General features: G+C 35.3%; 1 protein-coding gene across 7 annotated transcripts in view; it reads left to right on the plus strand.

Annotated features, from left to right (window-relative positions):
- LOC123671710 (homeobox protein homothorax) overlaps nt 1–14,180 on the plus strand; it is a 232,707-nt gene that overhangs the window by 67,756 nt on the left and 150,771 nt on the right. For all 7 annotated transcript variants that reach the window (XM_045605697.1, XM_045605692.1, XM_045605691.1 and 4 more), the window contains one exon: nt 5,451–5,501. In XM_045605697.1, the coding sequence (XP_045461653.1) occupies nt 5,451–5,501 (51 nt within the window). The remainder of the gene's footprint in view (nt 1–5,450; nt 5,502–14,180) is intronic.

Consider the following 14,180-nt stretch of genomic DNA (forward strand, 5'->3'; position numbering starts at 1 on the left):
TGAAACAATTCCAAATATTCAATTTTACATATTTAATCGAGAATCACTCAAATAAAAATATTCCATTCAATATAATATACATTCATTAAGATATAGTAAAATTATGGATTTGAAAATATATCGACAACGTAATCTAACCATGTTGGGGACATGTAAAAATTGCGTATACTCCCTCTATCTATGTTTATTACTTTATGGTCTATCCCAAACAGAAGGAATTCATTTTAAAATTGATTTCAACTGAATAACTGCCCACGTTCTGATTCAGCTTGAAACATAAGTAACTCTTTTACGGCCTTTATAAAATATTTTACAAGCCCACTATAAATTATACTGCTTTGTGAGAACGGCAGGTGACTCGTCTAGAGTACTACCAAGACCAAATACACCAAGAAAGTCGACGGGCTATGGCTCTGTGGGGTTTCTATCGTTCCTTCGAAAGGAAAAAAAAACATTGCATCATTTTACATCTCGTCTCTAAGGTTGTTTGGTCGTTTCTCTTCAAAGAGTCCATCCCATAAATAAATGAATGTATTAAAAATCTCAAAATAATCACTTGGTGTCAGTTAGTTTATCTAGATTAGGGGTTCTGATGATACAATCGTACTGAAATTGGACATGCACTTTAAAATGATTATTTTACATATATTTGCAAACTATATATCAAATTTTCCTTTTTCAAAATGAATTTCGAACCAATCTAAATAACTTTCTTCTTTATGATTCTCAATGAATTTTTTTCTTGATATACAATACGCAATAAGTGTATTCTGCAACTAAATAATGAAATGTAAAAGTATACAATAATATTTTGATGCATTGTGCACGAATACGTTCTTGAATTAGTCGGCTTATGTACAGGGTGTTTCCCATAAAAAATTCAAACAATCCATCTGATCTCGATCTAGATCGAATTCGTCGACCTCTTCCATCCAAATTTAATCCAATTCAGAAGACACAATGACTGTTAAATGAAGTATGGCTGAAGCAACATTCATTAAAAGGAATTCATGTTTCGATCTTTTCTGGACGGGGTATCCATCATGCCATATGGCAGTTTGGAAAGTTATTGGTGCGAAGACTCGAATCCTTTGTTGCAGCACTGCTCACTTCGTTCGGCGTCCTGTTCACCACCCCGATTTAGATTCGGGTACCCTTTGTGCTCGTTTGGAGCCATGGACGACAATTGCATGAATAAAGTTAATCTGGATTTTTTTTTGTGCATTGGGGACGAGCGCAGTAGGCTATTGTACAGGTAGCCTTCTTTCAAAGAACTGGATTTTATCAGTGTTCTGTTGGTATTCGTTATGTCGTTGATCTAATACGGATAAGTTTGATACCGTATCAAAGGTGAAATTTTTTGAAAATTTTTTTATTTTATTTTATCCTGAAATTCTATTGAATATACGCTAGATCAACAATATTTAGCTTTCTGCTATTGAAAAAAAATTCGCTGCCCCGTCTGATGAAGGAATGAAATTTCATCCAAAAATTGATTCTTCTAGCTGGCGAAAACGGTCCAAGAATTTTACAGAAAATCGAAACATTTACTCGTAAACATTAAATTGATAGAATATCAAAATAGGACATTCTGCTATTGTGCTACCTACTTAATACAATACATTCTTATTGAATTTCATAATTGATTTTTATAAGTTTATATGTTTTTTTCTTACATATTCAAATATTTTGCGATAAAAGAGGAAATAATAAACCACAGTTTATGTTATTTCTCATTTGGAAATGAACAGTTTTTGTGGAAGATGATGTAATCAAAACTATAATTTCCACTTTTTTAGCCATTATTTCTGAAGATAAAATTGTTATTGATTGAAAATCTCCTTCTTCAACGAAAACTGAACCTATATAAAGGCTATCAGGCGGATTTAAAATATTTTGCATACACGGAAAACAACCTCTAACGGACTGAAATCCAATTTTTCCACTCATTAAACAGAAAAGATTACTCAGTACGATGCTCTTGCTGAACTTCCACCAAATCAAGACACACATGACTTAACAATGTTCGAAAACGTCAATCGCTCATTTCCATATTTACTATTAATTGCCCTCAACGTTGATTATTCATTTTGTTTCCTCGTAAAGAGATAATTTATGGCGTCGAATAAGACCAGGATTCGAATTTGGGGATATTGGATTTCTTCTGTTGTCAGCTTCGCGTCACCGGTCGCAGGTGGCGTAGTTAAAGTATTTAGTTTCGATGGTCGAGACTCCGTATTTTCTATGACCGTCCGCCGGCTATTTATTGTACCGTGAGCGCCATCTGATTGTGTTAAAAGTCTCGCGGAATGTTTTAATAGGTTTCCCCGGGTTACGACAAAGTTTGGACAATGCCATTAGCGTAACAACGTTTACGAATCTCATCTGCCACAGAAGTGTAATTACGCGCGCGAAACATCAACGTTGGCGGTGTCAGAGAGCAGACAGATGCCGGTCAACGGCTTCGCCCGTTCGGGTAGAGTTGTCTGTTAGAAAAATGGTGAAAGAAGTAGGACGACCCCAGGAGTCAACTTAAACTGTTCGGAGAAGATTGGAAGCTGCTCGAATGTGAGCCGTTGCTAATTTAAATAAAATAAAGCCCAAGGGCGAACTGTACAGGCCGCCTGGTCGAAACGATTGGCTCGTCTAATGCTCCGCTTACATTTTGTTATGGATTTTCGGACCTTTGGGAAGAGAGCGGGGTTAGAACACATCCTCTCCCTTAAATATTGTGCTTTGACTTTGTATAGTCATCCTACAAGGTGATCATAAATTTGAGATACAAAGAAAAATGAGAGATTCTATGGATAATTTTGAGAAAAAAAAATCCTATAAACATGGACCCGCAAACGGTTTGTTTTGAGATTTAGGATGTTTCTTGTAGTCCTACTTTTTGTGATGATTATACCAGATCGAGTAAATTACTCAGAGTAATAAACATAGATAGTAGGAGCATATGTGATTTTCAGTAAGCAAATTAAATTTGCTTGTCCCCAACATGAACTATCAAATTTTACATGAAGCTCGCGGAAATAAAAACATATTAGAGATACGATATTTCACTCAATTCGCGAGTTTCTCCACAAAGAACACACTTCTTATGTCCCATAGTTAATCAACGTTTCATATTAACTCAAAATATATTGCAATAAATACCTAAATATATCAGAAATTCAGAAAACAAACTTCAAGCGCGCCAAACGACGTGAAACAATCGATGACACTAGGAGAGCTAAAGTTGCCAAACCTTGGATTTCAGCAGGTAGATACAGAAAATAATAAATATTCTGCTCATTATTAATTCAACAATTAGGAAAAATATCGGATTCCAAATATATAAATTCGCATATTTAATAGGGAATCACTCAAAGAAATATATTTCATTCAATATAATATACATTCATAATTATATAGTAAAATTGTGGATTTGAAATTATATCACAATCCGACAACGTAATCTAACCATGTTGGGTACATGTAAAAATTGCATATACTCCCTTTATCTACGTTTATTACACTATGGTGAATAAGTATCAAAACTTGTAATTGATTAATTCATCATAATTGACTAACTGGATATTCACTAAACTAAAACACAAATCATGGCCATCCTCGCATCTCAAAAGATAATTTCTCGTGTTATTTCCATTCACGGATAGCTGTACCCAAAAACCATCCTTGAACTCCGCTAGACGTATCCCCATAAAATAGGTTAATGACGATAATAATGTAGCACGACAGAATTGTCAGGCGAAGAAGATTTCACAGGCCTGGGGCTCTGTTGATTTCATTGGGACTACCTAACGTTTGTCTCTGCAATTCTGGACGAAATCCTCCGTTTAGTCTCTTGGTTAAATAAGTATAGTCTAGATGACAACCGAAATTACATAGTTCCAGTCGCTATTAAGTTGTCGTCATGGCCGCCTGCGACGAAGTCGCTCTCCACTCACACCTTCCCTAATAAAACGGGCTTACCGGTGCTCTAAGAAAATAGCTATAATTATAATAAAAACTGGATAAAAAGCGGTTGGGGCACGTGGATCAGGGGCGTATACGACCTCTGTGTAATTACACCTTACCTTAGTCCCCGACTTAATCAATGTTTTTCGGGTACAGGCTCCCGCGTTTGAATCGCAGGAGGCTGGTCTCGTGGGGTTTTCAGGAATATCGCAAAAATTCGGCTCCATTATTCACAAGACGGCTAACAGGTTTTTAATATGCCATTAATATCCTGGAATTATGCAGGTAGCGCAGTTTCATTCACCAATTATGATCGATAACCAATCGCGATAAGATCAGAGAATTCGGCGCTTCTTCATTCTATGACCCATTTAAAATTTTCTAGGTGCAGTACCATAAAATAATAAACATACATAGAGGAAGTAAACGAAATTTTTTACATGTCCCAACATGGTTAGATTACGTTGTCGGATTGTGATATATTTTCAAATCCACAATTTTACTATTTCGCATGAATGTATATTATATTGAATGAAATATATCTCTTTCAATGATTCCCAATTGAAGATGCAAATTTGAATATTTGGAATCCGATATTTTTCCCAATTGTCGAATTTATAATGAGCAGAATATTTATTATTTTCTCTCCTAGTGTCATCGGTTGTTTCACGTCTTTTGGCGCGCTTGAAGTTTGTTTTCTGAATTTCTGATATATTTAGGTAACATTTCAATATATTTTGAGTTAATATGAAACGTTGATTCACTATGGGACATAAGAAGTGCGTTATTTGTAGAGAAACTTGCGAATTCAGTGAAATATCGTATCACTGATGTGTTTTCATTTCCTCGCGCTTGTTGTTGGGAACAAAATTTGTTAACTGAAAATGCTTCCTCTATCTATGTTTATTACTCTGAGTCTGATATGTTATTTTATGACAACATGTCAATTCGACTGAATAATATCTAACTTTCAAAACGTCGATACATTTGTCATTAAGAACTTAGTCCAAAAAATCATTCCTTCAAAGTTGAATGAATTCCAGAACTATGGTTAAACCGAAAATTTCGCTTTCCTTGAGAGATCGCTGATATAAATCTCGTCCGGATTCTTCAAGAACGTCAACCATGTCACGAATTCACTTTCGTTTCAACGTTACATTTCAACGAAGAACTAGATGGAACAACTCTACAAGTTACGTTTTAGCGATTCACTGAATAACGAACTGTAACATATGTTGTTGTTTCTCACTCGTTATGTAATGTTGGCCGGTTGGTTTTTTCCAAAAAGAAATACATAAAGGTGTTTGGATTGAGGTAACCCAAAAAGAATTAACCAAATATAATCAATCGTTTTAGGGAAGCCAGAAATTTGTAATTTATCGCTGTATTTAGTATTGTTGAAATTCATTTTCTCTCTGTCACAATAATTGAATCAATTAACAATTTTTATGATTTTCACATCTTATTGATTATATGTTTTTTTGTTTCAGATACGTCAGGAGAAGCCGTATTATATAGCAGACCCCGAAGTAGACTCATTAGTAAGTATTACTCTATAAATACAGCTGTTACAACGATATTTCAATCCGTGCTTTTTATCGATTCAAAATTCATAAATAATATTTCAACAACACTGCACATTCCACACGAAAGCAATGTTATTTTCTTTCAACCGAAATTAATGTTTACTTCACGAAACGGTCATCATCTCATGAGGTGCCATCTGTTGAGCAGCTGATCATCTATGCAACATAGTTACCTACTTTTTCTACCCTAACTTATTAGGGTAGAATTTTCTAACTGATTTTCTTACGATTTCGTGATTTTATGTTGCGCGTTTTACAAGAACTGAATTTGTATTTTTTCATAATTGAACTTTAAATTTATTGAATCTTCCCTTCAAAGAGTTTTGAAAAAAATGTAATTATACAAATCTTTAGGAGTTAAATGCATGATTGAACAAAATTTCCAAATGGTGATGTAGGTACTTGAAGTGTCCCATCTGTTAAAATTCTTGCGGTGATCTGTCAAATTCGGATTGACCGAATATTCATTGTTTGTCCTTGAGTTATTCGAGCCGTCGCATCCCCATTAACGTATAAATAAGCTTTGAATACGTTAACATCCAATTCATCACATCTCCGGGCTCCCCAAGACCGGAAACATCCAAAATAAACAGTATCCATTCGCGAAATCCAGACACACCACCCAAGCCAAACATGTTTCGGACCCCTAACAGATCTTCGTTCATCAGGGGGGAAAGGAAACCTACACAAATATGAATAGACGTGAACTACAATTTCTACATTATGTAATAAAGGCACTTCTCACTTGCCGAGCACACTCGTACGATCTCAATGCGCACCCCCCTGTAACGGTGCGCATTGAGAGCTGCTGATGTGGTTATAACTTGTAGGTAAACTGTTTATTTTTAGTTCCCATAGGGTGGCGCATTTTGATTATTGTGTTGGGGACACCGGGGTGCGTTTAATAAAAACGAACATTCTATTCTTGTATCTTTGTTTTGTGTCTCTTACGCACATTTTCAACGCATTGTGTCGATTCGTTATGCTGAAAGCTTCGGGTCACGTGGGGTTTTTCGATACAGGCCAGTTTTTCGTTTATTTGGGTCCCCTTATCAGCAGGTTCATGATTCTCCTTGAATTTTTGAGATTCAGTTGATATTGATTATGATTTAGTTAGAGTTTGATTCATTTGAATGTTAAAGGTAATAATTTAATAACTCATTTTTTATGTCATCGAAAGTATGAACTTTAGTCAATTATTAGGTTAGATTAGGTTTGAATTTGAAATAAATATGCTCAAATTATTCGTAGATAAACTAAAAAATAGATGCATTACAAAAAATTCAATAATGTCTTCATTAATTTCAAATATTACTTTAAACGAGTTCAAAGAATTTTTTTTAAATCAATATCACAGAATGACTTTTGACAAAATTGATGTGCCCTGCAGTAATCTCAACCATCTGCGTGAAAATCTTCGAAAGGTTGGTAGCTCAGTGGTGAAACATTTCTGTTTATAATCCATAAATAGCCGTTTTTCTGATTTGACCTTCTGCTCAGTCTGGGGATTGTTTGAAAGAGAGCGTTGCATCTTCGAAGCTAAGTTGGCTTGACCTGGTCCGTCTCATCTCCTGCGAATGACCTTGTATCGTAAACAAGTCCTCTCATGATGATTGAAACTTCTGAAAAATAAATAAATGGTTCCATTAATAAATTATTTCGCAGTAGATTAGATTTCAGCGGAAAGGGCATTTCAGTTTCTTGCATTTTATTTTTGGCGAAAATTCCTGGAAAATTTCGGCAATCTGACAACAATGTTTCCGATTAAAGAAAAAGCTTGAACGTCTAAAAGTTTATCTGGTCCTTTTTCCTGGTGGCAATTAACATTTGTTTTTCGTCTTTCCGAAATGTTGGCATTATAAATATTTTCGAATTTCAATCTCGGCCGTTTCTCCTGTAAATAGAATAATAAAAACCTCAACACCTCGCTCCAGTGTTGCTATTTGTGTATTTTATCTGAGTAAACGTTTCGTCAGACCCACACACGGATATATATTAGCGTTATTTATTGCGCACGCTACGCAAGGGAATTTTCGAAATTGAAATCGGGATTCACGTAATGTTCTAGTGCTTACTGAGTGAAGTTTCCATTTTAATGTCTCATTTCATTTGTCGACAGATTTACTGAGGAGAACTCCTCGGACAATTTTGTTGAATTGGAGTTGTATTCGTATCATTACTTTTATGGGATATCGCTTGCCTCTATTTTATTGATTGCTGGGATTCAACCTCCCACGAACCACGAAATATTCACCACATATTCTTATTTTTACGCGGCGTTTGTTTACTATACTTATTTCTATGAGCTTGTTTTGACACTTGATGATTCTATTCAAGAAAAGCATTGACTTGGCGTCAGGAAACCACATTATTGTATATAGCTTTATAAATTTGTCATTATGTCATTTTTGTCGGTTAGTTCATCAAATGAGAGGTACTGATGATACGTTACTAATTTTGTATGGGTTCACGAGTGATTATTCTACATATATACACTAAAGTACAGCAGAATTGTTGCAGAAATATGGGGAATTTTTTTCGAAGTTTTCCTTGAATTTTCTATGGTACTAGTTTCGCAATCAACATGAAATTTTGTACATAGCTTAAAATAGTTATTTTATATCCAAATGCAGAATTTGAACTTGTATGAATTTGTTGTCACTAAAATATCAGGTCTTTTTTTCTGATATTTTTCTTGAGTGTTCTGGTGACGCAATCAACATAAAATTTTGTATGAGGATTGAAATTATTATTGCACATCTGAATGCAAAGATTCATCTCAATCGGATTCGTAGTTTTGAAATTATCATGAAAATAATATTTTCAAAGGATTTATCGTCTTTTGCCAATGCTACATCAACTTTGTCTTTCGAGATCTGAACCTACCCTGAAAATTTATATAAGTAGGAGAAAATAGTAGAATACTGTTATGGAATGATATAGCGATCTGTTCGGGGAACGACTGTTCCAGTATACTCAAAAGCGTGTTCGGGCTTTAGATCGAAATGGAAAGGGTAAAAATAAATTATTCGCATTGAAAAAGGCTTTTAGATGTTGTAATAAAACTGATACCTTGGAAATAAAAGACGGAAGAATAATAATTCATTTCATGTGAACTCTCGTAGATTTTCCAATGAACGTAACATTTTTCACTCCGCTATTCAGTCCACGATCGTAAGCTTCAAGGCGACAAAAAAATCGTATGTCGATTATGCGTAAGAAAGAAAAGAATGAATTAATTCCCTGAACAAACAGAACTGAACAGTTCGAAGGAATGGAAAAATACCATCTGATTTATGCCGTACGCAATTCATAAAGAGATTCTTATATCAATTTCTAATGACTCAATCTTTATACCGAGACGTACTTTGGAATGATGAAGCAGAAGGGAATTAATTCAATAATACCAGTTATGGGAATTGTAAAGGTACCCTTGTTTCTGGTCGGTTAACGTTGTAATAATCGCATGATCATTACATACTGAATTATGGTCGATATATAGACAAGTACGTAAGAATCTCATTAGTTCGAAATGAAAAGACCATAAATTAATCCGCTATATTGTTCACTTTTCCTTCTGATCTCGTGGATCCTCGGCATCAGGATCTGCTACTGTTGCCCCACCCACCCAGCTTCCTACCTAGTGGCGTGGATAAGTATAGAGTTGAGCCTCATATTAAATATAATATCAAATCTTAATGAAAATTCATGTTGGCTTATAAGAAACCTTTTTTTCTTTGTTCACCTCTCGGGACTTAATGGATGCCGAGATTACTTCCACTGCATCCTATTTCATCACATCACGTTTTACTTTACGCCACTAAATTGAATACCAAAGGTTGGATCAATTAACGATTTCATCCGGTCAGATTCGCATTTTGTTTAAATGACTCACGTCGACGGTAACTCGATTCAGGATTGAAATGTGAGGATGTTGGCGGAATAGATTTTTGTACTCAATATTCGCGTAATGATGTAAGGGAATTTCCCAAATAATTCTTGTGAGAATCTTCTAATCGTTTTGAGCCATTATCACGTACAAATTTTTTAAATACATATAGGCATCGTGACAAAACTATAGGTATAGTACTCTGTTCGGGGAAAGAACGTTCCATTACATATAAGAGATTTGAAAAATAGTATATCTATCAGAATTGGCTTCTATTCCAATACGAATGTGAATTTCTAAAACGAGCGACGAAGGAGCCAGTTTTCGAACGCATGAGTGTTGGAATTGCCTTTTGCAACAAATATTAGACGATATTTTCTCTATTTCAGGCAAATTTTGTGAAATATTGTCGAAATTCAATGAAAAATTCAGATTATACGCCCTAGTGACTTTTGTATTGTATCTTGGCATTTGGTGTGACTGTTACGAATTGACAGATTACGGAATTTGAATCGTACGTTTCGAATTTTGAAATAATTTAAAATTACGCATTAAATTCGTGAATTATGTCTGACGAAATCGATTCAACACCACCAGAATTAAGAGAAATCGAGAATAATGTTGCAAATCATTTCACTCTATCCAGATTATACTATATTGGCAATTGACGTGTGTTGAAATTTGATAGGATCGGAAGTCAGTGTAGACAACCAGGAAACGAAAAATATAAGTGACAACAATGCTGTAATGAATTCATTACAACACTGTTTTAAGTACTGTAATGAGCTCATTACGATACTGAATTAGAGAAAATATTACAAAATGAATTGGGAGCAAGTGTAAGATATTCAGTAATATTTTACAATTTTATGGAAATTCGAGAACAATTAAATGAAATTTAGCTCTTTATGTCTCTTATTTTTTCATTTCTAATTATTTTTCTTGTTTAATTGTTCGTTATCATGTCTTGTTTTTCGCTGTAATTAGGATTACGTCAGGAAAGTTTCGGCGATCGGGTTGGCTGCTCCAAATCCAAATATTAATTACGAAATTAAATATTTCACACCTCGGCGATCACATTGGCCGTGTTCGGCAACATTCCTGGGGCATCCATTCATTTTAGGAATACATTAAACCTAACACAATGAATTTTTATTACACGTTCCTCCTCTGGCAATTCTTCGTGGCGAATGGAATTATTATCATTATGTTAAACTAGTTGTAAGCCATTGTTACAAGACATTAACCGACGTTTCATTTACAGATGCGATCAGAGCTTTTTCGGCCGCATTTTTTTTTACCTTCAAACATTGTTACAACGGTATAATCAGGGAATTACACTCTTCCTGGTCGTAACTGAGGTTACCTACCGCGTTGTTTCTTGTTTGCTCATCTCGCTAACTGGGTCGTTCAGGATAATATTTCTAATTTGCTCTTTCGATGGGAAATTTGATTACTACGGCACTCTGTGTGGTATTGGTCGTCATCTTCACGATGAAATATTTCAATTTGTGGCATTTTCTAATGAGGCTCAAACATCTGCGATCAATTTATTTTTTGAGTTCCGGAAGTCATTATGCCGAATATCGAAAAAAAAATCAAAAAAATTGTTGATTGGAATCATAGATTAATAAACATAGATAGAGAGAGTATACACAATTTCAATATATCCTCAACATGGTTAGATTACTTTGTCGGATTGTGATATATTTTCAAATCCACAATTTTACTATATCTTTTTGAATATATATTATATTGAATGAAATATATTGATTTGAGTGATTCCCGATTAAATATGCAAATTTCAATATTTGGAATCCGATATTCTTTCTAATTGTCGATTTTATAATAAGCAGAATATTTATTATTTTCTGTATCTACCAGCTGAAATCCAAGGTTTGGCAACTTTTGCTTTCATAGTGTCATCGGTTGTTTCACGTCGTTTGGCGCGCTTGAAGTTTGTTTTCCGAATTTCTGATTTATTTAGATGTTTATTTCATTAAATTTTGAGTTACTATGAAACGTCGATTCACTATGGTACATAAGAAGTGCGTTTTTTGTGGAGAAACTAGCGAATTGAATGAAATATCGTATCACTGATATGTTTTCATTTCCGCGCGCGTCATGTCAAATTTGATAGTTCATGTTGGTGACAAAATTGCTCACTGAAAATGACATATGTTTCCTCTATCTATGTTTATTACTCTGAGACACAACTTCCTAACCATAGAAAATTCATTAAGATTCGATTAAAATGAGATTTGAAGTGAATATTAAGAAATAAGAATAACAGTTTCAGACTCGACTCGAAATGCAATGTTGATCGCGTCACAAGAACCATAGAAAATTCAAGCAATTGAAACTATTGACAATTCTGTGTTCTCCAAATGTCGCATGAATGACGAACATTCATAAGTGTCAAATTTCACATAAGTGGTTTCCTCTTTTTTTCAATATATCTTTGAATTTTAATGTGTCGAAGGATTCCTAATTGGCGATTTCCTTATTGTTATCGTTGATTGGTTTCCTCTGAATTGGCGATACGTGAACGTCTCATTCGAAATAAAATCACCGGTCCCATTAGAGTACCTAATTATCAATTCGTAAGATTCGAAATATATCCTCTTTTATTTTTCTTCTTCTTATTGATCGCGATGATCTGCCTTCAGATTTATGGCTTCTTCGATGGTTGTTCATAGTCCCATCCGACCAAGACGATTCCCTACACTTAAATCGCTTCTTAATTTAATGCCGATGTCGTTTTTGAACCCGTCCTTCCTTCGTATTCCAACCACGCGTCTGGTCTTTAAAAATATGAAATGACGAAAGTACGTTCGGGATTTAGTGTAACATTTAGAAAACGTTATTAAAACATTCAGCTGACCACCCGCTATGCCAATTAAAAAGCTCTAAAACGATCATGCGAGAGGGACCGTGGAATCATCGTAAATTTCGGCGCTCTGCATCGCTGTTTCACGTTTTCGAACTCTGTGATCGGAATAAAATCAATATGACCAATCACAAGCGCCGGTTATAGGAAACATCGACCTGTGGCTTCAACTGTCAATGTCGTTCTTCTTCTTCTTAGGGTGACGCTGCGGATTCAACTGTCAATGTCATTCTTCTTCTTCTTATGGGTGATGTGGGAATAACTTCCTGTTTAACCCACTTGTGGCCCACTTTTCGCCAATAACGACCAAATAATTTTCGTGATTTATCGTCCGTGCGAAAATAAATATTTGGATACAAGATTGGATTTATGTCCGTTTTTGGTACAGCTGGACCTGGTGCCAATTTCACAGATATTGCCATCCAAAACCGTGTCGATTGTTGCGAATGCGTTCTGACGGATTTTGAATGGACCACCCTGAGTATGCGTGGCGTGTTTATTGACGGTCGTATGGAACGTTTCGAACTGTCGAGTCCGCGGAACCGATTCGTGCCCCAGTGACGGACCACAGAATATTTCGCGTGATTGCGATCACAACGCTACAAAATAACAGATCGATATGACTTTCTCATTTGACTGATATCATAGTTCTTTTAGGAATTCACAAAACACTCCATATGAATTGCACTTCTGACTCTGAAGAAGTTCCTTATTCTATATCGATACTGTACTTCGACTCGACACCAAATCAGTGATTTAGTCAAGTAGGCATTCGAATCTTGTGATTTAACATCGTAACTTGAAGGCTTGACAAATCACACGTGTTACGAAATCTGATAGTCTACTCAGTTCAAAATACAGGGTGATTCTTTACTACGATACTAATTTTCAGAGAGTGATTCTTAGGTCTTTTTAAGAAAAAAGGTCCTACGAACATATGTCCGCAGTTGCTTGGTTTTCGAAATTCAGCGTTGAAGTTAAAAAAAAACTGGTTGGTGTTTATAAATTATGGTGAATATTTTCTCATAGTTTTTAATTTTTTTTTCTTCAGATTAAACAACTTAAAATATCACTTTTCGGTCTCCTGTTTTGGCTTCATATCAAGCTTTGTTTTTGAGAAAAAATCCCTTTATTATGCTTCGTCTTCAAGCAGGTGTTCATGATAAGCAATAGGTTGCCTTCGATTTCTTTTTCTCGGAAACGAAGCTAAATATAAAGAAAATACAAGAAAACTAAAACTTGTATTTTCAGTTGTCTCAAAAAAATTTGAAAACCACAAAGAAGTCAGTGGCGTGGTTTTTTCGTCAATATTGTTGGCTTTTGTGCCCACGAAATTGCCACTGGACCTAATCATTTCAATCTAGTGAGGGCTGAATGAGTGTCTAATTACTTCAAATAACTTCACCAAATTTCAACCAAATCAGTTGAGTAATATGTATTCACGATAATTTTTTTTTAAATTCAACGCCCTGTATCTCGGAAATGAAGCAACTCCAGACATATGTTCGTACGACCTTTTTTTCTCAATATGACATAACGAATCACCCTCTGAAGTTTCGCACTGTAGTTGGGAATCACCGAAAATTGTATCGACTCGCCGAAAATTGTGCAGTTGCAAGTGGCCCTCTTAGTGCCTCTCTGGCGACGGTCCCCGTCGCAAAAATCAATTATGGACGCTGCGCTCTTCATACTCTGCAAAACAGTAAAACGTTCCGTCCGAAAAACAGTTTGTCATTACTTTTTAGCCAACTCTTTCCAACCGACCTTAACGGCGAGCTTTAACAACTCGGCAATCTTAGTATGTTCCAATTTAACAGGCCCTCCCTTCGATATTTCCTCGGACCATTTCTGAGAG

Source organism: Harmonia axyridis, chromosome 1 (genome assembly GCF_914767665.1).
Source record: "Harmonia axyridis chromosome 1, icHarAxyr1.1, whole genome shotgun sequence".
NCBI classification, from domain to species: domain Eukaryota; kingdom Metazoa; phylum Arthropoda; class Insecta; order Coleoptera; family Coccinellidae; genus Harmonia; species Harmonia axyridis.